This window comes from Gopherus flavomarginatus, chromosome 3, assembly GCF_025201925.1.
Source record: "Gopherus flavomarginatus isolate rGopFla2 chromosome 3, rGopFla2.mat.asm, whole genome shotgun sequence".
NCBI lineage: Eukaryota > Metazoa > Chordata > Testudines > Testudinidae > Gopherus > Gopherus flavomarginatus.
The window spans coordinates 38,628,779-38,656,554 of record NC_066619.1 but is presented as its reverse complement, the minus strand read 5'-3'; the positions used below and the strand labels follow the sequence as shown (position 1 = coordinate 38,656,554).

The window sequence follows — 27,776 nt, the reverse complement described above, 5'->3', positions numbered from 1 at the left end:
CAAAGATTCCACTACTAGTTAGTCCTCTTTGTCTCCCCATTGATGCCTAAAAATGATCAGGACTAAACTAAAAACAAGGATTTTGTAATATATTACTTTGGGATTGTAATTATGCATAGCATTTAAGGATGGATTCTAGTAATTTCTGACTGGATGCAGATATCTTAAGCTGTGCCTCATTACATCTCTTTTGGCATACTAAACAAAGCTGATAATCCAGTACCACTGAACTGCTTCTGTTTTGCTGATAATTACAAATCAACTGGAAGCATCCCTTCCATTTAACCTGTAACATTTACAAACTTAATCAGGTTCTGATCATTAAATGTTAACACAGTACTGATAGTTAAGGGCCACAATTTAACTTTGAAGGCTGCCTGTTTGGCATACGTGTGTTAAAAATATAATAATAAAACTGAATTTTAAACATTTTCTCAAATACATAGCTACATAATTGTTCTAGGTTTGTCATGTTTGGTTTTGTGCTTGTGGGGGAAAGGGCTTTTGAATTATACCCCGCTCAACCCATTTCTGATTATATTGTATTGTCGAAATTTCCACCAAATAGAGGACCTGAAACTGGGAGCCAAGGGGTGCAGTGAGTCCCTCCTGTCATGATGCAGAGGGGGTGATATCACACAGAGATTATGATTTTATAGATTTTTTTACTAATCAAATTACACCTCCCTTACACATGCGTCTAGACTGTGAAGTTTATGGCTAGATACAAATTATTGTAAACATGCATATTAACTCATTATATGATTTGCCTAGAATGTCACATGAGGACCAGCACAAAGCAATGCCTCCTGAATCTGTTTCAGTTCCTCCCCGTGAAATCCCCATCTATTCCTCTGGTCCCAAATAATTCCATCCTCTAATCAAAAGTAGACTAGTCAAAAGTTCCCATTTTTGTCAAAATCAAAACATTTCAGAAAATACGTTGATTTTGGCAAAAATTCCTGCAGAAGAATGTTTTGAAATAAAAATATTTTCATTTTTGAAAACTTCTGAATTTTTTGTTTTAGAATTTCAAAATTTTGTTTAAAATATTATTGTTCTGTATTTCATGGCGTGTCAGTAGTGATAGTGCATTATGACATTCATAACATGTTATAATAGGTGAAATAGTCTCTTTTTAATTATTTTATTACAATCATTAGGGCAAATTCTATTTCGTCTACAAAAGATAAGATGTTTCAATTAGTACTAAAATGTCTCCAGTTTATATTGTAATGAAACAGTAGGACATTTTGATACACCTGTTATATTATGTCATATTACTACCACTGATATGTCAAGAAATAATATAAAAATAAAATTTCAAACAAAATTTCAAAAATTCCAAAATGAAAATTTGAAATTTCTAAATTAAGCTTGGAAATACAAAATTATATAAAAAATCCAAAAACAGAACATACAAAACTGATTTTTTTCAGAATTTGCAGTTCACAAGAAATTTCAGAAATATTTGTCTTCATTCTGAATAAGAACCAAAAGGAATTTATCAATGTCAACATTTCCCACCAACTGGAAATCCAGAGTTTTGACCAGATTTAATCATTAGTGACTGTCTTTCACCGGTGAGAAAAGTCACACATAGAACTGCCCAAAACGCCCTCATATTCTGGGTTCAAATTTGTTCACTACTATCTATCAAGCCCCAAGTAGTTTAGACTGTTTGTCTTGGATTGCCTCCTTTTCTTCTGTTTCCCCCTCAGTAACTGCATTGAGGCAGAAATCCTTTAGCTGTTAGTTCACAGGGTTGAATTCCTTGTAATTCCTGGCAGATAGTTTCCAGTGTCGGACCCTCTGATTTGGAATTTGTATCTGCCCCAATCCAAGCCAGATGCATCTCTGGTTTATAATTTGGAATATAATCCCCTCTAATACAGAGAAACACTACATATAGAGACCTTGGGGACCAGGACGGTGGAACAGCCACCTCCTTCAGGGGATTTTAGCTGGTTGGCCATAGCACCAGTGCAACAGGACAATATCATGGGGAGAGAAGATGAACCCCACTGATTTGTAGTATTGATACCTTCTGATCAATACAATTCAGATCTCAAGTATGTTCAATTCAGATCTCGAGTATGGAGATCTCCCATCCACAAGCTGATCTAATTTGGCCTTGCTTAATTTATGGATCTGACAGGATTATAGCACAAGATGGCATTGTTACAGGAATAAAAAATTAATAATCTGGTACATGTACCAGGAAGTGCTGTAAATGAAACAGAGCCACATTGGCCTGTAATTCATAAAAATGGGTAACAGTTAATATCTGAAACATAAAGAAATAAAACTGTTAGGGAAGGAATGCTCTTTCCAAGCCTCAAAGAGTATGTCTACACAGCATTTCAGAGTGAGCCTTTTAGCGGGGTCCACAGATTCTGGCTAGCTGTACTTTTCTAGTGCTCTAAAATTGCTGTATAGACAATACTTTGAAGTTGCAGCTCAGGCTGGAGCTTAGGCTCTGAAATGCGGCAGGTGGGTGGGCTTGCGTCCTGATTTGTATTGCTATTTTTAAATGTTTTCATGACAGTAATCAAAACAAAACAATACTCATCCTTGTGTTATTACATTATTGTAATCACTAATATTTTAGATAACATATTTTAACATTAAAAGGATTTGAAGTAGTTTTCTCTTGTTAGTTCCTATAGCAAATGGAGAAATTCATCAAGCAAGAAAATATACCTATTGACTGATTTAGTGCTTAGTCATGGATTTAGAGTTTTGGAGTACTTTTTGAGTTTAATTAGCATTCTTATAGGTAAGTTCATAGACTCATAGACTTTCATTTTTTGGTGTTGTACTACAACAGCAAACCATTTATTAAACATATTGTACTTTGATAGAGTCCTGTCACCTTTTGGAGCTAGAGATCCTACCTGCAAAATCTGATTTCCCTCATCCACAAAAAAATAAATATATTGAAAATATATTTAAAGTGAAAGTATGTGCTATTAAATACAGCTATTAGCATCATTTTAGAAGCAGTAGTGAGAGGGTGTTATTGGTTTTGTTTTGTTTCTAATTCTATGCATGTAATCCATAAGAACATTTGACACTTGAGGCCTGGGCTACACTGGGGGGGAGGGGATCGATCTAAGTTACACAACTTCAGCTATGTGAATAACATAGCTGAAGTCAATGTACTTAGATAGACTTAACGTGGTGTCTTCACTGTGATGAGTCGACTGCTGTTGCTCCCGTGTCGACTCCGCCTGCGCCTCTCATGGCGATGGAGTGCAGGAGTTAACGGGAGAGTGCTCAGGGATTGATTTATCGTGTCTAGTCGACTCTCGCTCGATTGATCGCTGCCCACTGATCCAGCAGGTAGTGTAGACATACCCTGAATCTTCAAAGCCTATGCCTCTGCTAGAAGTGGTGGTGAAAAAAACTGTAGAATTTCCTATCAGTAATTCAGGATTATGACATTTCAGTTTATGGTTTAAATTCATTAGTCCATTCCTGTTCTATTTTTTAAAAAATCAGAGACTATTCCAGAAACTTTATAGATTCTAGATTGTATGAAAACATTATGGCATTTAAGAAGGTGCTGGAAAAAAGAGGTAAGAGGAAGAATGGTATTGTGTGGCACATCATAGTAAAAGCAAAATTTATTGGAATGTTATGGGCATTTGTGTGTCACTTAATTATCAAGGGTTTACCTGCCGCTCTGATTCTCTACATGGTAAATTAGAAGAGGCTTAAATAAACTGAAATATAAGCAAAACTAATGATAGCCACCGTAGTATGCTGAAGCCTTTCTGTCCCTCACAATATCTCGTTTTCCTCCTGTGGATCCTCATTAGGGAAATTCATTTAAATCAAGACATAAATAAGATCTTTTATTCTCCTTAAAAAGATGTTAAATGGTCTAGAGCAGCTTTTCAGTACACTGGAAAGTAACAAACTATGTGTCCTCCAGTAGCCTCAACTGGATTAAGATGAAAGTAGGAACTAGATCAAAATACAAAGCATGAATATTTAAAAAAGAAAACCCAGCACAAGCACATAGGGACAGAATTAGAAAGGCCAAAACACAAAATGAGATTAAACTAGCTAGGGATATAAGGGTAACCATAAAACATTTTATAAATACGTTAAAAGCAAGAGGAAGACCAAGGACAGGATAGACTCATTACTCAGTGAGGAGGGAAAGACAATAACAAAGTGCAGTAATGGCTGAAGTGTTAATGCCTCTTTTGCTTCAATTTTCACCAAGATTGGCACTGATTAGATTACTAATATAGGATCTGAGGCTAATGTAGGGACGGATCAAGTTAAGAATCACTTAGCCAAGTCTTCAAGTCGGCAGGGCCTGATGAAATACATTCTAAAATAGTTAAGGAACAGACTGAAGAGATCTCTGAGCCATTAGCAATTATCTTTGATAATTTGTAGAGGATTGGAGAGATCTCAGAGCATTGGAAAAGGGCAAATATAGTACCTATCTATAAAGAGGGAAAGGAGGACAACCCAGGGAACTATAGACCAGTCAGATTAACTTTGGTACTCAGAAAGATAATGGAGTAAATAATCAATCAATTTGAAAGCACCTAGAAAATAATAATGAGACAAGTAACAGTCAACATGGATTTGTTAAGAACAAATCATGTCAAGCCAACCTAATATTCTTCTTTGACAGGGTAACAAGACCTATGGGTATGTCTGAAGAGTAGATATGATATATCTCATTTTTAGTAAGGCTTTTGATACTCTCTCACATGATCTTCTCATAAACAAACTAGGGAAATATAATCTAAATGAATCTACTAGAAGGTGGGTGCCCAACTGGATCCCCCCACCATCCAGGCAGTGGGGAGCTGCAGGGTACTCCCACTGTCCAGTGGGGAAGGGCATAGTGAGTGAGTTCCACAAAGATCTGTCCTGGGTCCAATTCTATTCAATATCTTTATAAACTATTTGGATAATGGCATAGAGAGTTCACTTATAAAGTTTGGGAATGATACCAAGCTGGGAAGGGTTTCAAGTGCTTTGGAGTACAGGATGAGGATTCAAAATGAATTTGACAATCTGGAGAAATGGTCTGAAATTAATGGGATGAAATTCAATAAAGACAAATGCAAAGTACTACACTTAGGAAGGAATAATCAGTGGCACAAATACAAAATGAGAAATGACTGCCTAGGAAGGAGTACTGCAGAAAAGGATCTGGGGGTTATACTGGATCACAGACTAAGTGAGTCAACAATGTAATACTGTTGCACAAAAAGTGAACGTCATTCTGGGATATATTTAGCAGGAGTATTGTAGGCAAGACACACGATGTAATTCTTCCACTGTACTCATAAGGCCTCAACAAGAGTACTGGGCCCAGTTCAGGGCACCACAATTTGGGAAAGATGTGGACAAATTGGAGAAAGTCCAGAGGAAAGCAACAAAAATTATTAAAGTTCTAGAAAACACTACCTACGAAGAAAGATTGAAAAGCTTGTTTTTTTCTAGTCTGGAGAAGAGACAACTAAGAGGGTCTTCAAGTACGGAAAAGCTTGTTATAAAGAGGAGGGTGATAAACTCTTCCCTTTATCCCCTGAGGACAGGCCAAGAAGTAATGGGCTTAAAGTGCAGCAAGGAAGATTTAGGTTAGACATTAGGAAAAACTTCTTAGCTGTCATGGTATTTAAGCATCCGCACAAATTACCTTGGGAAGCTGTGGAATCTCTCTGTCATTGGAGATTTTTAAGAACAGGCTAGACAAAAACCTGTCAGGGATTAATACTTATTCCTGCCTCAGTACAGGGAACAGGACTAGCTGACCTATTGAGGTCCCTTCTGGTCCAACATTTCTATGATTATGAAATCACCTTACCGCCCATATTTTTTTTTGCCACCTTAAATGTTGTATTATCTGCCTTAAAAAAAATCATCATTCATCTTAACATGCGAGAACACTGTTTGTAATATGTTTAATGCAGTTTAATTCTGCCAGAACGAGCAAGATGAAACCATATCCTTTGCAATGATAGCTTTTCAAGTGATCCTAAGGTTCAATTTAAAGCTCTGATCCTGTAATTGACTCTATGTGCTTGGACCTCTGTGTAGCAGCGGTGGCTCATTCACTTCAATCTCCAGCAATTACTACTTGTATGCAGTTACCACAACATGGTATATAGGCTTGAAGATTGCAGGAACATTTGTAATATACCTGGGAAAATAAAATAAACCAATTAATTCCCTGGCCAGATCTAATATTTTGTATATGTGAGATACTTTGGCATTTTGTCATCAGTTCCCACAGTTAATGGCAATATAGGCAGAGATTCAGCAGGAACTTAAACATGTCCCTAACTTTTAGTATGTGCATAATCCAATTGGATTGTCAATGTGGATTGTCTATGTGGCTTGTCATACTTATGTCCCTTACAGAACTGGAGTTTTAATCTGAAGTATATTTTTTGTTTAGTGGCATGAACAGAAGCCCTTTTATTTTTAAAGGAAGAGCAAATTGGATGCAATGAGTCTGTGTCTGTTGTTATAAAAATTGATTTAGTCTGTATTCTTGAATCTAAGATGGATGATTACATGCATAATATATAGATTAGTCCTTATCACTTATTTTTATTCTCTTTTCTTTTGGAGTTTAACAGTTAAATCCTAGGAGATGTCATACAATTGAATTATTTGTTTCTTCAGTCACTAGATATGTTAAAAATATTTTTTCCATGTGGACTTGGAATCTTAGTTGTAGAAAAGGGGAAAAAGAGATCTTTTCAAGTTTATACTGGCATTAATCATTTTAAAGTCACCCCTAAACAGGATTCTGACTTCTGGTACTTGATTCCTTAGTGGCAGAATTTTGTTGGTTGTTCTTAAGACTTTTGACCCTTGAGAACCTTCCTGGATGAGGTGGGTCCTCTACTGGCCACCATACTCCTCAATATAAATGCTGCCTCCTGAACAATCCATTAAATATGATTAGCAAATTAGCTCCCTTCAGGAGAGTGGACTTCATTGGCCATCAGTCTAGCTTTTCTAGAGCTCAGCCATGCTCATCAGGTGCACTTTCATATTGTAGCCCATCCTTACAATAACATCCTCTACTGTTGTAAATAGTTGAAGCTGAGGCATTGGGTGTTTTACTGCATTGAAGAGTGTTGTGGCTTCCACCTTAGTGCTCTGACCTTGAATAATTTTGGTGCTGAGCACAGTTTGTTCTTTTCTTGGGACTTCTGTTAACTGATTTATGAGTTCACCAGTGCTGCAAAGATACAAATTTTTCATACTGGTTACCTCAGACTTCAAGTGCTAGCATTGTTCTCAGTGCACCAGCTCTTGTGGGTACACAGGTGCCACAATTTGTTAGGTATACTTGGTACTTTGTCTATGTGAGAGCTACCATTTTAGCAACACACTGGAGATTAAGAACATAAGAACTGTCATATTGGTCAAACCAATGGCCCATCTAGCCCTTATCCTGCCTCCAAAAGTGGTCAATACCAACATTTCAGGGGGACTGTACAGAATTGGGCAATTTTGGAGAGATCCACCCCGTGTAACCCTTCTGGCTTCTGGCAGTCAAGGGTTTTTGGTTGTCCTGAGCATAGAGTTACATCCTTAACCGTCTTGGCTAATACCTATTGATAAATGTATCCTCCATGACTTTATCTAGTTATTTTTTGAATCGAGTTACTTTTGGCCCTCACATCATCCCCTAGCAACAAGTTCCACAGATTGTGTGTTGTGTGAAAAAATATTTACTCTTGTTTGTATTAAACCTGCTGCTTATTAATTTCAGCAGCTGATGCCTGGTTTTTGCGAAAGGGTAAATTCATGTCTGTCTTCACTTTTTCCATATCATTCATGATTCTATAAACCTCTCTCCTATCCCCCCAGTATTCTGTGTTGCCCTTATCTCTTTTCTAAACTGAACAGCCTTTTAATCTGTTTAGTCTCTCCTTATATGGAAGCAATTCCATAACCTTGATCATTTTTTTGCCCTTCCCTGAACCTTTTCCAGTTCCATTATATCCTTTTTGAGGAAACTATCGGAAGCCTGCATCCCAAGAAAGGGGAAACCACAGGCAGGAGTTGTAGACCAAGCTGGATGAGCAAGCATCTCAGAGAGGTGATTAAGAAAAAGCAGAAAGCCTACAAGGAGTGGAAGAAGAGTGGGATTAGCAAGGAAAGCTAACTTAGTGAGGTCAGAACATGTAGGGATAAAGTGAGAAGGCTAAAAGCCAAGTAGAGTTGGACCTTGCAAAGGGAATTAAAACCAATAGTAAAAGGTTCTATAGCCATATAAATAAGAAGAAAACGAAGAAAGAAGAAGTGGGACCACTAAACACTGAGGATGGAAAGGAGGTTAAGGATAACCTAGGCATGGCCCAATATCTAAATAAGTACTTTGCCTCAGTCTTTAATGAGGAGCTTAGGGATAATGGAAGGATGACAAACGGGAATGAGGATATGGAGGTGGATATTACCACATCTGAGGTAGAAGCCAAACTTGAACAGCTTAATGGGACAAAATCGGAGGGCCCAGACAGTCTTCATCCGAGAATATTAAAGGAACTGGCGCATGAAATTGCAAGCCCGTTAGCGAGAATTTTTAATAAATCGGTAAACTCAGGGGTTGTACCGTACGACTGGAGAATTGCTAACATAGCTCCTATCTTTAAGAAAGGGAAAAAAAAGTGATCCGAGTAACTATAGGCCTGTTAGTTTGACATCTGTAGTATGTAAGGTCTTGGAAAAAATTTTGAAGGAGAAAGTAGTTAAGGACATTGAGGTCAAGGGTAATTGGGACAAATTACAACATGGTTTTACTAAAGGTAGATCGTGCCAAACCAACCTGATCTCCTTCTTTGAGAAGGTGACAGATTATTTAGACAAAGGAAATGCAGACGACCTAATTTACCTCAATTTCAGTAAGGCATTTGACACGGTTCCACATGGGGAATTATTAGTCAAATTGGAAAAGATGGGGATCAATATGAAAATTGCAAGGTGGATAAGGAACTGGTTAAAGGGGAGAGTATAACAGGTCGTACTGAAGGGTGAACTGTCAGGCTGGAAGGAGGTTACTAGTGGAGTTCCTCAAGGATCGGTTTTGGGACCAATCTTATTTAACCTTGTATTACTGATCTTGGCACAAAAAGCGGGAATGTGCTAATAAAGTTTGTGGATGACATGAAGCTGGGGGTTATTGCTAACACGGAAGAGGACCGGGATATCATACAGGAAGATCTGGATGACCTTGTAAACTGGAGTAAAAGTAATAGGATGAAATTTAATAGTGAAAAGGGCAAGGTCATGCACTTAGGGATTAATAATAAGAATTTTAGATATACATTGGGGACACATCAGTTGGAAGCAACAAAGGAGGAGAAGGACTTTGGAGTATTGGTTGATCACAGGATGACTATGAGCTGCCAATGTGATATGGCCATTAAAAAAGCTAATGCAGTTTTAGGATGCATCAGGCGAGGTATTTCCAGCAAAGATAAGGAGGTGTTAGTACCGTTATATAAGGCGTTGGTGAGACCTCACCTGGAATACTGTGTGCAGTTCTGGTCTCCCATGTTTAAGAAGGATGAATTCAAACTGGAACAGGTTCAGAGACGGGCTACTAGGATGATCTGAGGAATGGAAAACTTGTCATATGAAAGGAGACTCAAAGAGCTTGGCTTGTTTAGTCTAGCCAAAAGAAGGCTGAGGCGGGATATGCTTGTTCTTTATAAATATATCAGAGGGATTAATATTAGGGAGGGAGAGGAATTATTTAAGCTTAGTATCAATGTAGACACAAGAACGAAAGGGTATAAACTGGACACTAGGAAGTTTAGACTTGAAATTAGACGAAGGCTTCTAACCATGAGAGGAGTGAAGTTCTGGAACAGCCTTCCAAGGGGAGTAGTGGGGGCAAAAGACATATCTGGCTTTAAGACTAAGCTTGATAAGTTTATGGAAGGGATGGTATGATGGGATAGCTTAATTTTGGCAATTGATCTTTGATTACCAGCAGATAAGTATGCCCAGTGGTCGGTGATGGGATGTGGGATGGGATGGGATCTGAGTTACTGCAGAGAATTCTTTCCTGAGTGCTGGCTGGTGAGTCTTGCCCACATGCTCAGGGTTTAGCTGATCACCGTATTTGGGGTCGGGAAGGAATTTTCCTCCAGGGCAGATTGGCAGAGGCCCAGCAGGTTTTTCACCTTCCTCTGCAGTGTGGGGCATGGGTCACTTGCTGGTGGATTCTCTGCAGCTTGAGGTCTTCAAACCACAATTTGAAGACTTCAGTAACTCGTACATAGGTTAGGGGTTTGTTATAGAAGTGGATGGGTAGGGTTCTGTGGCCTGCTTTGTGCAGGAGGTCAGACTAGATGATCACATTGGTCCCTTCTGACCCTAAAGTCTATGAGTATGAGTCTATGTGTTAGGGAGACTAGAACTAGACACAGTATTAAGGTGTGGGCACATCATGGATTTATATGGTGGCAGTATGATATTTTCTGATTTATTTTCTATCTCTTTCCTTAATAGTTCCTAACGTTCTGTTAGCCTTTTTGACTGCTGCCATGTATTGAGCTGAAGTTTTCACAGCACTATCCATGATAACGCCAAGATCTTTCTTGATTGCACCCGTAATTTTGTGTGTATGGTTAGGATGTTTTTTTCCAATGTGCATTGCTTTGAATTTATCAATGTTGAATTTCATCTGTCATTTTTCTGTCCAGTCAGCCAGTTTTGTGTGATCCTTTGTAATTCTTCACAATCAGTTTTGGATTTAACTATCTTGAATGATTTTGTATCATCATCTGCAAACTTTGCCACCTCAATGTTTACTCCGTTTTCCAGATCATTACTATGTTCAACAGCACAGCTCCCAGTACAGATCCTTGGGGAACCTGCTGAAAACTGACCATTTATTCTTACCCTTTGATTCCTATATTTTAACCAGTTACTGATCTATGAGAGGACCTTCCCTCTTATTGCATGACTGCATGCTTTGCAAAGGAGTCTTTGTTGAGGGATCCTGTTAAATGCTTTCTGAAAGTCCATGTACACAATATTCACTGGATCACCCTTGTCCGCACGTTTGTTGATCCCCTCAAAGGATTCTAAGAATGGTGAGGAATGATTTCCCTTTACAAAAACCTTGCTGAAAAGAGTATGTTGGGAAAAAAGTCATCTGTATGTTTGATAATTCTGTTCTTTATTATAGTTTCAACCAATTTGCCTAGTACTTAAGTTAGGCCTACCAACCTGTAATTGTCAGATGGGCTGTGGAGTTTTTTAAAAAAACATTGATATTGCATTAACTATCCTCCAGTTTTCTGGTACAGAGGCTGATGTAATTGATAGGCTACATAACTGATGCAAAGAATTCATTCAGCTTCTCTTCATAAGAACATAAGAATGGCCATACTGGATCAGACCAAGGGTCCATCCAGCCCAGCAACCTGTCTGCCGACAGTAGCCAATGCCAGGTGCCCAGAGGGAGTGAACTTAACAGGTAATAATCAAGTGATCTCTCTCCTGCCATCCATCTCCAACCTCTGACAAACAGAGGCTAGGGACAGCATTCCTTACCCATCCTGGCTAATAGCCATTAATGGACTTAACCTCCATGAATATATCTAGTTCTCTTTTAAACCCTGTTATAGTCCTAGTCTTCATAACCTCATCAGGCATTGAGTTCCACAGGTTAACTGTCTGCTGTGTGAAGAAGAACTTCCTCTTATTTGTTTTAAACCTGCTGCCCATTAATTTCATTTGGTGGCCCCTAGTTCTTATATTATGGGAACAAATAAATAACTTTTCCTTATTCACTTTCTCCACACCATTCATGATTTTATATACCTCTATCATATCCCCCTTAGTCTCCTCTTTTCCAAGCTGAAAAGTCATAGCCTCTTTAATCTCTCCTCATATGGGACCCATTCCAAACCCCTAACCATTTTAGTTGCCCTTCTTTGATCCTTTTCTAATGCCAGTATATCTTTTTTGAGATGAGGAGACCACATCTGTATGCAGTATGCAAGATGTGGGCGTACCATGGATTTATATAAGGGCAATAAGATATTCTGAGTCTTATTCTCTATCCCTTTTTTAATGATTCCTAACAGTCTGTTTGCTCTTTTGACTGCCTCTGCACACTGCGTGGATGTCTTCAGAGAACTATCCACGATGACTCCCAGATCTCTCTCCTGATTAGTTGTAGCTAAATTAGCCCTCATCATGTTGTATGTATAGTTAGGGTTATTTTTTCCAATGTGCTTTACTTTACATTTATCTACATTAAATTTCATTTGCCATTTTGTTGCCCAATCACTTAGTTTTGTGAGATCTGTTTGAAGCTCTTCACAGTCTGCTTTGGTCTTAGCTATCTTGAGCAGTTTAGTATCGTCTGCAAACTTTGCCACTTCACTGTTTACCCCTTTCTCTAGATCATTTATGAATAAGTTGAATAAGATTGGTCCTAGGACTGACCCTTGGGGAACACCACTAGTTACCCCTCTCCGTTCTGAGGATTTACCATTTATTCCTACCCTTTGTTCCCTGTCTTTTAACCCCTTATCCCATGACAACTGCAATGGCCTTGTCTTCCTTGAGTGCTTCTTTAGCACCTTTGTCATCTAGTGGCCCCACTGTTTTTCTGGAAGGCCTCCAGCTTCTGGTGTACCTATAAAAAATCTTACTGTTAGCTTTGCATCTATAGCAATTGCTTCTCAAATTCTTTCCTGGCTGGCCTTATTGCACTTTTTACACTTAACCTGCCAGAGTTTATACTCCATCATATTATCCTCACTCAGGTTTTGACTTCCAATTTTTAAAAGCTGCCTTTTTGTCTCTAACAGCCTCCATTACTCTGCTGTTTAGACACAATGACATTCTTTTAATCCTCTTATTGTCTTTTCTGATATGGGGTATACATGTAGTCTGAGTCTCTGTTATGTAGTTTTTAAAAAGTCCCAGTGCTGCTTGCAGGCATTTAACCCTTGTGACAGCTCCTTTTCATTTCTGTCTAAAACGTTCCATTGATTATCCTCATTCCACCAATTTTCTGTGTTGCCTATTATATCTCTATTCTCATTTAATGCCAGGCACTCTTAATATGGTGACTTCTAACAGTTGTATATAAACACATGTATAAGAGATTAAACTGGGGAGTTCCAGAACTAAAGGCATGAGTCTCTACAGCTTGAGCTGTGTAGACTGGGCACACAAGAGGATGCATAACACACACTGATCAGTTAATTACACCTCCTTCACTGTTTTCAGCACCGTCTTGTCTTGTGGATGAAGTACACATAAGAGTGGGCCAGCAGTTTTGCAGCACACTCTTGTTGAAGCTCCCAATTCCAAACAGCTCATTGTTGCAGTCTTTGGATTTTCCCTTCCTATGTTCATTTGCTGAAGCATAGAGGGGAATGGGGATACCAGTATCAATAGGCTTGACAAAAAGAACAGGAGTACTTGTGGCACCTTAGAGACTAACAAATGTATTTGAGCATAAACTTTTGTGGGCTACAGCCCACTTCATTGGATGCATAGAATGAAACATATTAGAAGAGTATATGTATACATACAGAGAAGATGCCATACCAGCTCTAAGAGGCTAATTAATTAAGATGACCTGTTATCAGCAGGAAAAATCTTTTGTAGTGATACTCAAGATGGTCAGTTACAGAGAGTTGACAAGAGGTATAAGGATAGTTATCATAAGGAAATAGATTCAAGTAGTGTAATGACTCAGCCATCCCTAGTCTCTCTTCAAGTCAGAGTTAGCTAATTTGCAAATTAATTCAAGCTCAGCAGTTTCTCCTTGGAGTCTGTTTCTGAAGACTTTCTGTTGCAAAATTGCCACCTTCAGGTCTGTTACTGAGTGGCCAGAGAGGTTGAAGTGTCTCCTTTGGGTTTTTGAGTGTTATGATTCCTGATTTCAGATTAGTGTCCATTTATTCTTTTGCGTAGAGACTGTCCAGTATGGCCAGTGTACATGGCAGAGGGGCATTGCTGGCACATGATGGCCTAGATCACATTAATAGATGTGCAGGTGAACGAGCCACTGCTGTCATTGCTGATGTAATTAGATCTAGTGATGGTGTCACTTGAATAGCTATGTGGACAGATTTGGCTTTGTTGCCAAGATAGGTTCCTGGGTTAGCGTTTTTGTTGTGTGGTGTGTGGTTGTTGGTGAGTATTTGCTTCAGGTTAGGGGGCTGTCTGTAATCGAGGACTGGTCTGTGTCCCAATATCTGTGAGAGTGAGGGATCGTCTTTCAGGATAGGTTGTAAATCTTTGCTGATGCGCTGGAGAGGTTTTAATTGGGGGCTGAAGGTGACTGCTTGTGGCGTCCTGTTATTTTCTTTGTTGGGCCTGTCCTGTAGTAGGTGACTTCTGGGTACTCTTCTGGCTCTGTCAATCTGTTTTCTTCAGTTCAGCAGGTGGGTACATTGTAGTTTTAAGAATGCTTGATAGAGATCTTGTAGGTGTTTGTCTCTGTCTGAGGGATTGGAGCAAATGCAGTTGTATCTTAGAGCTTGGCTGTAGACAATGGATCGAATGATGTGTCCTGGATGGAAGCTGGAGGCATGTAGGTAAGTATAGCGGTCAGTAGGTTTTCAGTATAGGGTGGTGTTTATGTGACCATTGTTTATGAGCACAGTAGTGTCCAGGAAGTTTACCACTTGTGTGGATTGGTCCACGCTGAGTTTGATGGTGGGATAGAAATTGTTGAAATCATGGTGGAATTCCTCAAGGGCTTCTTTTCCATGGGTCCAGATGATGATGATGTCATCAATGTAGCGTAAGTAGAGTAGGGGCATAAGGGGACGAGAGCTAAGGAAGTGTTGTTCTAAGTCAGCCATGAAAATATTGGCACACTGTGGGGCCATGCAGGTGCCCATATCAGTGCCACTGACTTGAAGGTATATATTGTCTCCAAATGTGAAATAGTTATGGGTGAGGACAAAGTCACAAAGTTCAGCCACCAGGTTAGCCGTGACATTATCAGGGATACTGTTTCTGACAGCTTGTAGTCCATCGTTGTGTGGAATGTTGGTGTAGAGGGCTTCTACATCCATAGTGGCCAGGATGGTATTTTCTGGGAGATCACCGATGGATTGTAGTTTCCTCAGGAAGTCAGTGGTGTCTTGAAGATAGCTGGGAGTGCTAGGGCCAAAGGAGAGAGTCCACATAGCCAGACCATCCTGCTGTTGGGGTGCGTGATAGTCTATCTTGATTACTCACTTGGGTCTTTTATGAAGTATGTTTGAAACCTCAGAAGCTTAGAATTATTCATCTTGTTCTACAGCAGCAGGCACAGGCCCTCTTGGCACAGATTGAGGAAAGCATTTTGTTTTGTAATAGAAGCTTTCATATAGGGAGCTCTGGCCTCAACACTGGTGCGTCTATAACATATTATGACTCTCTATTGTCTATCCAATTCCAGAATTCTGTGTGGCTAGGATTCAGGCTGCTATTTGGGCTCTCATGAGATGAAGCGTTCCTCTAATGCCAAATACATCTGTGCTTGCAGGGGAACATCGAGACAGTGATGTTGTAGGGGAGGATCTTAATTTTTCCCAACGTTAGTAGAACTGTACAAGACAGCTAAATTAAAGTTGATGCCCATCCTGGAGGTACCTTTCTTAGGAACCTTATTTTCAAAAGTGTAACAAGGAATTGGAAAGCCAGTACTTTGTGTTTTGTGGCTTACACATAAAAAATACAAAAGCTGATCTTTCCTACTTTTAAAAAACTTTTTTTAAATTTTTAACAATCTAAGAGCCACACTTAAGATGTTCTCAAATTCATGTGTGAGGTAGAGCTGGATCAATTGAAGCTTCTGAAGGCATACTTAAGACAAAGGGAATCAGATACTTCAAGCTGTATACCAATGTCTGTAAACTGGGTTTGAGCACCTGTAGGATCTAACTACTTTCACATGTTAACTAGCCTCCACTGTAAATCATCCCAAGTACATCAGCCAAAGAAGCAAAACAACAAATGTTAGGGCCAAAATTTGCTCCGTTACACTAGCAGAAGTTAACTCTAATGACATCAGTGAGATTGGCATTTTCAGTGATGTAACTGAGAGCAGAATTTTTCCTCCAGTCTTCATAAAATCTATTATAAATTCATACAGACTTGTTCTTTAATCTCAAAAACCAGAGTTAACTTCTTAGATTGTCTCGTTTACTTTTTTTTTTACTGCTTTAAATTTTAAAAAATCAAGAAAGGCATTGTATACAGGGAATATTTGGCTCACATTCATTTAATAAATCTTATTAGGTATTTTACAGTCGGCTTATTATTTTGCTTCTGATAAGAGCCTGTTAGTCCCCTTCCCCATGTAATGAATAGCAATTTTTTCTTGTATTTTCTGTCCAATTTAGACTGTAAGCCCTTTGGAACAAAGGCCATGTCTTTTTACATGTATGATGCTACTAGCAAGATGTGTTTTTCCTGCGAGTGCTTGTGCATTTGTTCTGCTTTTCCCCCTGCAATGAGACCAGATTCATTTGGCTACCAGTGTCCATTAGGTCTGTGCCTGTTTCCTGCATGCTCATACCTAAGAACACAATGAGCAGAGCAGGTCCTTTCTTAGCTCCTGTGGCTGCAAACAAGTATTTAGTTTATATAGGATAAATACAGTGTTAGGATTAGTTTTTGTTAGTTTTACCTGGTACTGGCATTTATTCCATGTGGCTGAACACAAGTCCTCCAGGTTTTAAGTTTTGTCCCTTTTCTGAGTTAGCTTTTCCTTTTAATGATGGCTACTCAAGGTGACTGTTTTGCCTCAGGGCAGGGGATATTGCCGTTAAATGTCCATCTGTTTTCCAAACAAACATACAAGGTGAAACTTTTTCTGCTAGACAGATGAATGGAGACTCGCTTTTGATATGAGTAAACAATATCCTCCTGGATCTGAGAAGTCTACGTTTGAGAGATCTGTAAGCACTGGTTTGATTGCCCGCTCCTGGGCCCTTAGCCCTAAAAAGTCCTCCTTGACAATGACTGCAATCATGTCTTGTTGAATGTCTGCTGAAAGGGGTTAGGAAGCATAGCAGATTTTGATTAAACCTCAGGAAAAACTTCCTAACCCTAAGAACAGTAGGACAATAGAACAGATTGCCTAAGAAGGTTGTGTCAGCTCCTTCACTGGAGGTTTTCAAAAGGAGGCTGGATAGCCAGCTGTCTTGGATGGTTTAAACAAAACAAATCCTTCGTCTTGGCTGGGGGTTACACTAGACTATATGACCCTTGTGATCCCTTCTAACCCTATGATTATATGAGATGGGAGACAGCACTGTTCTTCTAAAGAGCGTAGACATAGGTAACTTTCTCAGGGAGCTAATAAGAACATGGAGAATGCCTGAGTCTGCCTCCTTAAAGGGTATATCCAGACCTGGAATGAGGAGGAGGAATCTAGTCTCCTAGTTATGGTACTATCTAAAGAGCAGTTTCATGCTACCTTAGGTGCTGCCTCTGTGATACCAACATTATGGCTCTCAGTACTGATATTGTCTACATCTTTGTCAGTGGTCCCCAATGTGCTACTTACAGAACTGACCTTCTTGGCACTGAGGTCCTTTATGGTGCCATGTAGTATCCCAGTATCTCCTCTACCTGAGTCACCACTATTGGCATCTATGATGAGTGTATTCTCTCTCTTTGATATCAGCCACTACCTCATCGTCCGTACTGAGCACTTCAATGGCACCAAATAGAGAGCTTCCTCTGGCACATCCCTGGACTCCTGTTAAATCTGTGCTGTCCGCTGAGGAAGAATATTGCCCTTTCTTGTCTGGCTAGCAGGGATCCACCTCCCTGTTCTCCAAGATTCTGCTCATGCTAGGATCCCATTGGTTCTCATAGGGATTCTAGGTCCCATTACTACTCTTACACAGATGTAGGTGACCTAGAGATGGGCACTATCCTTGGTAATCCCCGTGGTAAATCCATGCTGTCTTTCCTTATAGCAATCAGTCTTGGCCCTGCAGGATCCCCAGGGGCTTATAACTTGTAAGGAAGCCAACTTCAGCTGCTCCTTCTAGGGTTAGGTCTCATTCCACTGTAGAGTATACAGCCTCAAGTGACACATGCTGAGTTCATCAGGAGCAGGCATCTGATGAAGTACACCAACGGGCTATAGAGCTTATCCTAACAGCAATCTCCTCATTTTCACTGGATGACACTGTAGTCCTTGTTGCACCATTCCACCTTGGTGACTACATAGTATTCCAGGATCATCTCTACTGGAGGGAGGGACATGCTAGAGACATTGGTTGAGATGATTCAGGAAAAACCCCAGAAGCTGTTAAATATCCTGCACTCCTCAATGCCTTACTCCTGGGGGCATTCTGCACCAAAAAAATAAAAATTCTGCAAATTTTATTTGTCAAAATAACACTACATAATCATGCTAGTTTCAATTATTTTTGTAATTTATTTCAAAATACCTGTCAGTACGTATGTCTATAACAATATAGACACATACAAAAATTCCCCCAGGAATAGAGAGTTAAAGAAACCCCTATAAAAACCCAGTTCCCATTTCTCTGCCCCCTTCTCTCCTCGAGCCCGGCCAGGGGGCCAAACACCCACAACCCCTCCCCCCAGAGCCCAGCTATGGGGCTCCCCTAGCTCTCATACCACACTCCTCTCCCCCAGGCCAGATACCCACCTCCCATTGTCTCCAGAATCCAGCCATGCCCCCAGCCCAGATACTCAATCCTCTCTCCCCCAGAGCCCAGCTGCAGGGCCCTCCTTTGTCCCCCCCCCACACACACGTTCAGAGCGCTGCTGCGGGAGGCTGCTGGCCCGGATACCGAACCCTTTCCCCTCAGAGCCCAGCTGCAGGTCCCGCCCTTGCCCAGATACCCACACCCCATCCTCCCCAGAGCCCAGCCACAGAGCCCCCCTAGCCCAGACACCCACCTCCCACTCCTCCCTATCCCCAGAGCCCAGCCGTAGCCTCCAGCCCAGACACACACACCCACAGCCCAGGGATCCAGAGGGAAAAACAGCCTGATGCTTGGTCCCAGGCTTGCCCTCTCCTTCCCTCAGGGCGTGTTGCCCCCTTGTCCCCCCGGCAGTATTTTCTGTGGATAAGCTGGGCTCTGCTGAGTCCATCTGCTCCTAGTGGCGGCCAGCAGCAGTGCAGCCCATTTCTGTGGGGGAAAGGAAATTTTGTGCGCACGTTAATTTCTGTAAAATTCTGCAGTGGCGCAGAATTCCCTCAGGAGTAATGCCTCAAATAGTTTATACAAAGTGAAAAAGCTTCAGCAGAAGAGATTGAGAATATCTTATTGCTTGGTGGTTAGGGCATTCACCTGGGTAGAAGAGACCTACGTTTAAGTTCCTGCTCTAGAACAAGGATTTGAATATGGAACTCCCACATCCCAGCTGAGTGCCCTAAACACTCAGCTATTCAGAATATGCAGGGGCATCACAACCACTTGGACCATGTAGTCTGATCTCCCGTATAACAGAGGCCATTGTTCTTCCCTGAAGTCATTCCTTTTTTGAACTAGAACACATCTTTTAGGAAAACAACCAATCTTGACTTTAAATTTTCCAGTGATGGAGAAGCCACCACACCCTTCTCAAGTTGTTCTAATGGTTAATAACCTTCACTGTGAATAACCTAGACTTATTTCTTGTCTAAATTTGTCCAGACACTGGATCTTGTTATATCTTTGCTAGATTGAATCTCTCATTATCAAATTTTTGTTCCCCATATAGGACTGTGATCAAGTCACCTCTTAGCCTTCTTTTTTGCCAAGCTAAATAGATCAAGCTTCTTGAGTTTATCAGTAGGGAACAGCTCAAGTTAAGCTGATTATCCACTTTGACCTCCTAGGTCTTTTCCTAGAGCCCCTCATCCTGTAGGTATCAGCTACACTCTTTGTTACTAGATGTACAGCTTTATGTTTGGCCATATTAAAATACATGTTGTTTGCATGTGCCCATCTTACAAACCAGTCCAGATCTCTCTTTGTCAGTGACATGTTCTCTTCATTATTTACCACTTGCACAGCTTTTCTGTCATCTGCAAACTTTGTCATGATGATTTTATGTTCTCTTCCAATCCACTGATAACCTTAAATAACATAGGGCCATGAACCACTTCCTGTAGAACCTCACTAGAACCACAGCTACTTGACGATGATTTTCCATTTATAATCACATTGAGACCTATCATTTAATGTGTGCCACGTTAATTTAGTGTCATTCTATTTTTTTAATCAAAATGTTGTGCAGTACCAAGTCAAAAGCCTTATAGAAGTTCAAGTATTTGACATCAGTTCTATTATCTTATTCAACTAAACTTGTAATCTCATAAAATATACAGTTAATCTGACAGGATCTGTTTTCCATAAACTTATTTTGATTAGCATTAACTATATTTTTTATTAATCAATTTCTGTATCAGCCTGCATCTATTATTTTGCCTAGGATTGATGTCAGGCTGGCAGGCCTATAATTACCCAGGTCATCCCATTTATCCTTTTTAAATATGGCACCACATTAATGGTCCAGTGAGATCCTCCACTAGCTCTTTTTCAAATCATGTATTCAAGTTTTCTGGACCTGCTGATTTAAAAATGTCTAACTTCAGTAGTGCTGTGTAACATCCTCTTTTTATCATCATATGATATAATTGCATCATCTTCCCCTCAATACAGAGGTGAAATATCTGTTGAGTACTTCTGCCTCTTCTCCATTATTATTGACTATTTTACCATTTCCATTTATTGATGGACCAATACTGTTGTTAGGATTCTTTTGATACCTAATAAAACTTAAAAATGCCTCCGTATTATCCTTTACTCTGCTGATCATATATTTCTCCTTGGATTTTTTGCTTCCCTTTTAAGTTCTTAGCTTCTGTTTTATGTCCATTACTATCATATTACCCTTTCTTCGTGTATTATATATTGGTTTTAACCCATTCTAGCCAGCTGCTGTTATTTCCCATGTAAGTTAGGTTGATTTTTTCCACCAGTATGTGGCCTTTTTCAAATGTGGAACTGTGGCTTTTGGGGCATCTAGTAAAGTGTTTTTTAAACAATTCCCAATTATCATTCAAAATTTTCTGTTAAATTCTTTTTTCCAGCTGATCTGGCTCATAATTGTTTTCATTTTTGTGAAACTGGTCCCTTTAAAGCACCAATTATATATATTACTGATCTGGATTTCATTCTATTTTGTGATCAATCTTAATAGAATCAAACCATTCAGAGTCTCTCAAAGTTGCTTATTGCTTTGGCAGATAGAATGAAGGGTCAGGCTATATCCATTTAGAGATGATCTAAGTAGATTTCTAGTTGTATCAGAATGTGCTATGAACTAGCTAGTTTAGTCCCACCTTTTTAGGTCAGTGTTCATTTTCAAAAGTGTATCCATCTTAAACTTGCAGTGCACGATTTGGGCAGAGCTGTCTTGGAGTTGTTATTTAGCTATATGCTGAGCACCCACCTCTGTCACATCAGGTTACAGGTTGAGAGTGGAGCACATAAGGGCAAGTGCTCAGAGAAGAGAGAATGGCTTCTTACCCTACAATAACTCTGGTTCTTTGAGATGTGTTGTCCATATGCATTCCACTTCTGGTGCACATGTGTACCCATGGATATGAGATTGAATTCTTTCAGCCAGCAGTGTCCAGAGTGCAGGAATTGCCTAGATGGACACTGCTGACTAAAATAATTGCAGCTCAAGTGCATAGGGACACATGTGCACCAGAATTGGAATGCATATGAAGAGCCACGCCTACCCGTAAGATAAGTAACTGTTCCTTTTTACGGGTTAGTTAGCAACAAATGTTTTCTTGAGAAGGGATTTAACTTTTCAAATTCAGAAATGAAACATAAGACATTTTGTTATTTTCATTTTTTTAACTATATTTTGAAGAAAATTTCCTCTGGTTACAATGAGATTAATTTACTAAGTATTTATTGGACCATAGATGATTGTCTAAATCAGATAGCTTGAAAGCTCTTGTCACGTGAGTCTTTGGCAAATATACTTCATTTTTAAGAAAAACAAGTTTTATTTCTCATTTGGCTACAAAGGTTTGTTTGCAACTGTAGGCGAATATATATATAATGTGGGATCCTGTGTAAATATTTAATGCTTTATCATAACTGCTGTGTTGGCCAACCTGATTATATTAAACATCAAGTACACCTTTTTATAAACAAACTTGTACATCTTGATTTCGGATCTAAAAGACCAGTGGTCTCAGGCTGGCAAATGATCATTGAACACAGGGAACAGAAACAACCTGAAATAAATTTTACTATTTCCAGTGTGTACCTGTCATTCTCCAACCATTGGCCCTTTAAAATACATTTAATTATTGACCCGTTTAACAAAATGAAGTCCAGCAGTAAAAGAATGTTGCATTCTCTCTCAATCACACCAAGTGACGTTGATTAATATATATTTGTTTGCAGAATATAGGGATCATACCTTTTATAGACTATGAACTTGAGAAATTTATAGAATGTAAATATGCCTCCGCAAGGCTATAAAGCATATTAAGCTATTCTCCCAACTTCTTCTTATATCTCTCTACCTATACTATATTACAAATATTGTGGATGACAGGAACAGGAGAAATTGTATTGCTTCTTACTAATGAGTGAAGAACAAGAGAGAACTGCCTGTCCACAGTGTATTCTCCCTGTCAGTGTATCTGTTAGAGCTATATTACTAAGATCATGAAACTTTCCCATGGGAGACATGTTCCTAATTTGGAACTAGACTGGAAAAAAAACACTAGTAAATGTTCTGTAGGAGCAATCTTGTGTTGGCAAGGAAAGGGACTAGATAACCTGATCTGATAGGTCTTTTCCATCTCTACATTTTCCAGTCCAAAAGAATGGGGGGAAAATCCCTGACTCTGAAATTCTCTGGTTCCAGGTAGGAATCAAAACCACAGAAACCTGTTTTCTGGTTCCAATGCAGGAGGCAATACTTAAGGCTTGTCTACAAAGAGCGGCAATGTGCACACTATAGTGGTGTGAGTCTCTAAAAGAACACTAACTAGTCCATATACACCCTGCTGGCAAAAGCTAAAAGTTCCTTGGGTGTACTAGGGTAACTTTTAGTTCATGCCAGCAGAGTCTATACAAACCTGTTAGTGCACAATGTGCTAGGGGCCTTAGAAATCATTGCTGCTTCATGTAGATGAGCCCTTAGAGAATTTTTTTTTCATTGTATTTACTGCAATCCCCCCTTGGCTGCTTTTAAAACTTCATACCTAAAGGGACTATTTCTCTTCCCCCTCCCCCTTAATGTTACACTTTCAATCATGAGGCTTTCTTTCTGGAAGGATACATTTATTAAATTAAGTCTTGATCTTTTCCGAGCTTATACAGATAGTGTGGTAAAGTGTATGAACCTAGGCTAGGGTCTCTTATTTTAGTGACCTGGGTTCTGTTTCTATTCCTAACTCTGTCTAAAGCAATCTTGTGCACTCTCTCTTACCTGTAAAATAGGTAAATAGTAGTTGCTTCTGCTAAAGTAATGGTATGGAACCTTGGTTAATAACAGTTGTGAAAGGCACAGAAATATCATCAGAAAGTCATGGTCTCCTGGCCTGCAGCTCAGCACATCATCTTCTAAGTTATGGGGTATGTGTCTGGAGAGACACTCTCTCCAGCAGGTTTTGCTGAGATAAAAGAAGACATGCCAGATAGTTCTGCTACATGTCTTACGTCTGCTTTAGTTGCCTTCAGGGGGAGGTCTACAATTCCCATTTCCCACACTGGCTCCTTGGACAGCTGCTATTATCAGACATTATGCCCCAACCCTTAAAAGGTCATGTGGAGGAGGACAATAGAAATCTCTGTCATTGTGGTTTCTGACTCAGCCATTGTTCCATAGTTGCTAGGCAATCCACCCAGTTTCCCCAGTTACTGTTCTGTTGGGAAGACCCTATGATTTTGCCACCAACTGCATACAGGTAGCTGGATTCAATCTGGATAGGGTTAATCTGGCTTTTGCTGCTGAAACCCAATGGGCAGGCGGAAAATCTAAATGTGGAGAAGAACGAAAAGAAATGGAACGCTCAATGAATAACACAGCAACCCAGGAAACTTTCACAGGTGAGAACTATTGCCCTACTCAGAGACATTTCAAATGTGGCTTTCATATTGTTTGAAACACTATTTCACATTAAATGTGAAAAATGTAGAAATCACTAGTACTGTTTCTGAATAGTTAATTTAGAATTAACATTGATTCTCGTATTCCCAAGATAGGGAAAAACTTAACTGTTGTTTTTACAATTGAAATATTACAAATGTGTAATTTTCTGTTTTGACTTTGTTGTGTTTTTTTGATAGATTTGTCAGCTTTAAAGGTAGTTACCATAATTTGTTTGGCATTGGGGAACAAATAAGAGTTTGAGTGTAACAAGTCAACGTAGAGTAAAATATGGAGTAAATGAGTGCTGTCTTAAACTTTAGCATTCTTGAGAGATACCTAAATACTGGAACACGGTAGAACTTGTGATCTAAAGAGTGCTGTATAGATTTTTATTTTATTTTTTTAGGGGTGCATCAGACTGTTTTAATGGTTATATTTAATTCAAATATTTACTACTTGAGACTAATTTATTTTTAATCAAGGCCCTATTTACAAGGCCCTGTTTATAACAGTATTTATTAACTCCTTTTATAAAGTGAGCAGGACTCTTATTGTGAGATGAGCAACAATAGCAGAGAAGAGTGGCGGGGCTCTTAGATGGGGGAATGGAGGAATGATTTGGGGAAATTTTAAGAGGCATACATACAGATAAACAACAAAAACAAAGAGAAAGAAAGCAGCTGACAAATTTTGTACTCATAATATGTTGCTTGTATGTCAGTCAAAGGGAGTAGGGAACTGGAGAGCCTAAAGCCAATATAGCTGTATAGTTTCACAGTATTTGTTTATATTATATTTTAATATATTTTGCAATAAGCCCCAACAGGGAGCATAGGGCACATGCTTTTTACATGTTATAAAGTCCCATAATGTAAGAGAGTATGGTTTTACCAATCCATTAAAAAGTTAATTTGAATTATTTACCTTCATTAAATGTACTTATTCATTTTATTTCTCATGGTGACTTGCTACTGATAAGTAATAAAATTATTTATTCTTCTCAATCTTTAAAAAAAAATTCAAATTCTGATGGCTGCGTTTTACTGAAAACACACTCTCTCTCTGTCCCTCCCTTTCTCCCTCCCTCCACTCTGCATATTGTAGCAGGACAGAAGGTTGCCAGAGCTCTTTTAAATTCTGAGATGTACTGTATCTTGTCCCATAAGTCTTTGAAATACAGTAATTAAAACAGGTACATGAATATTTTGCTGTCTGCATGCAACTAGTAAGGCGATTCTTATTACTGAATTTAAACAAATACTACTTCATTGCCAATACACTATTAGACTCAGATAGTTTATTATTTTATTCTTGTTCCAAAATGGCATCAACAGAGCTAGGGCTAATTTGGGGTATTGTTGAATGGAGCTGTGACAGCAGGAGAAACAATCTTAAGGAAATAGAAGACATAAATATGTGCATTGCAATGTCTTATCACAGCACTCCCTAGTCAGACCACTCCCTAATCAAACAAGCAGTTTTATGACATGTGTTGATGCCTTTGAAGGTGTAGCTGGCTTTCATAGTATAGGATTTCCTGTCTAAAAAGGCAAGTGGTCATTTGAAGTTTAAGAGTCATAGGGCAACATAAATCAAGTGTTTTTTTTTTAAAGAAAAAAGAAGAAATGGACTGTGGTCTATGAACATGAAAATGTAAATGGAAAAAAAGTCTGTAGTCTTTTAGACATCAAATAAAAATACAGTACAATATTTTGTCCTAGGTGTATGTTTTCTTTATTTAACATTATATGTTTAATTATTTTTAAATTTTGTTTTATTGTAGTTACTAAGAGAAATAGGGGTCTTATAGAGAGAGGTTTTGTTTTTCTTTTTGTTTTGTCCCTGTCTCTCCCCCACAAACATCCCTCTCCTCCTTCTCTCTGTCTGTCTGTTGAAAAAAGCACAGGAGGATATACTGTGTCAGGAGAACCCACCTAAAGGGCCCCCTTGACGCTAGCACATCCTCTGTCAGGCAGCATTCACTGCAGCCCGGAGCGGATTGTGCTGCAGAGTAATAGTGCCACAGAGTCTGCAAGTGTCCTGAGCTGCTACTGAACAGGAGAGCAAAGACATAGTATGAAAGGATCCAAGGATTTCAGAGGGTATGTTGGCAATTCTTGTCAGGAGAAGGAAATCAAGAGTCTGCTGCCTGCACTGTTTTAATATATACACGGTCTGTATAGCTTGATCTTAAGAACCTTCCCAAGGATGTTGTCAGAGCCTCAGGAGTAATAACTACTGTTTGCTGAATTGGGAGAAAAGAAGAGCAGAGAAGGAATTCTTAGCTAACGTAGGACTTAAAGCTTTTCTTTTTTGTGCCAAAATCTGAATGCATGCACATGTTTTTTATATAAAGTATAACATCAAATTAGAACTAGGTTATGCAGTGAAAGAATCAATAGCTTAGTCATTTTACTTAAAAGGAGCAGACAGCCTTATGGGGTTAGACATCAAAATGAATTTGATCATGACAAAACCTTATAGTCATGGTAGTATCTAATTGTAGTCCTGTCCTATGGAGCAGAAAAAGCACACTTCCTTCCTTCTTTCTTAGATGAAGAAATAAACCCTGAGAATCAAAATTCAGAGAAGTTTGCTTTGGATGTATATGGTTTTTTAACCACCAGTCTTTGTACAGGGCTAGCAAGAAAGGAAAACTCCATTAAAGTGATCACTGATGAATATGTGTCTAAGAAAGAAGAAGAAGCAATATTCATTTCTAAAGGACACTATGGCAAAGGAATCTGAAATTATTCATTTTCCCCTAAACACTGATTTAGCATGGATGACAAGAAACTATCGTTTGACTAACCTTTTCCTTTTCCATATGAAAATGCTTTAATTTACACCAAAACCACTTGGATTGTATCAAGGGGAACCTTTGCCTTCTCTTAGGATACGCAGTTACCCTATACCATATACTATCTTTTTTTTAACTAATCAGTGTGACATAAATGGATGGAAATGTGCATAGAAAACCCTATGAAAAGTCTTTCCTCAGATCTTGGATATTTTTATTTTTGTGGAATACAATAATTTTTGCAATAACCCTTGGTGTTAACTACTCATACAGTTGTTTTGGAATGCATCTATGAATACCATCACAGAAAAAGCTATCTGACAAGGAAAATACTAATGCTGGAAGATCTGTGAACATGATGCATGTGAATAATTTCCCTTTTAGGAGGCATTCATGGATATGGTGAGTAATTGATACACACTACAGATTGTTAAACTCAGAATGCTTGTTTGCAAAATACTATGGCAAGTGCCAGATGCTGACTTTTTTCCATTGTTAATGGCAAGTGAGGATTGACCTGTTGTAAAATGAAAATCTTACAGAGATGATAGTGGTAATGTAATACAAGTTTAGCACCCCTGTGCCATCACAAAACAGAAAAGTCAAGCTGCAGAATGGAGATGATGATATAGCTGTAAAAATACAATCAATAAGAACCTTTTGAGAAATAGAAATATTTCTATCTATGGGATCAATGAAAGTCTGCCATGAGATTCATAACATTATTTCAAAGAAATACTACAAACTTTTTTTCCCCATATAATATTGACTTGTTTGGAGTTCAGTTGACCGAAAACCAAGGATAAATGATTCCTCTACATTAATTCAGTAA

At 39.0% G+C, this 27,776-nt stretch overlaps 1 protein-coding gene across 5 annotated transcripts in view; it reads left to right on the top strand.

Annotated features, from left to right (window-relative positions):
• PDE4D (phosphodiesterase 4D) overlaps positions 1 to 27,776 on the top strand; it is a 1,077,829-nt gene that overhangs the window by 546,426 nt on the left and 503,627 nt on the right. Inside the window, exon 1 of one of the 5 annotated variants that reach the window (XM_050946936.1) lies at positions 26,189 to 27,346. The exons of 3 other annotated variants lie outside the window; for them this stretch is intronic. In XM_050946936.1, coding sequence (XP_050802893.1) covers positions 27,300 to 27,346 — 47 coding nt within the window. In that variant the 5' untranslated portion in view covers positions 26,189 to 27,299. Of the gene's footprint in view, positions 1 to 26,188; positions 27,347 to 27,776 lie in introns of those variants that run through there. One more of the 5 variants, XM_050946935.1, reaches the window with a different exon arrangement.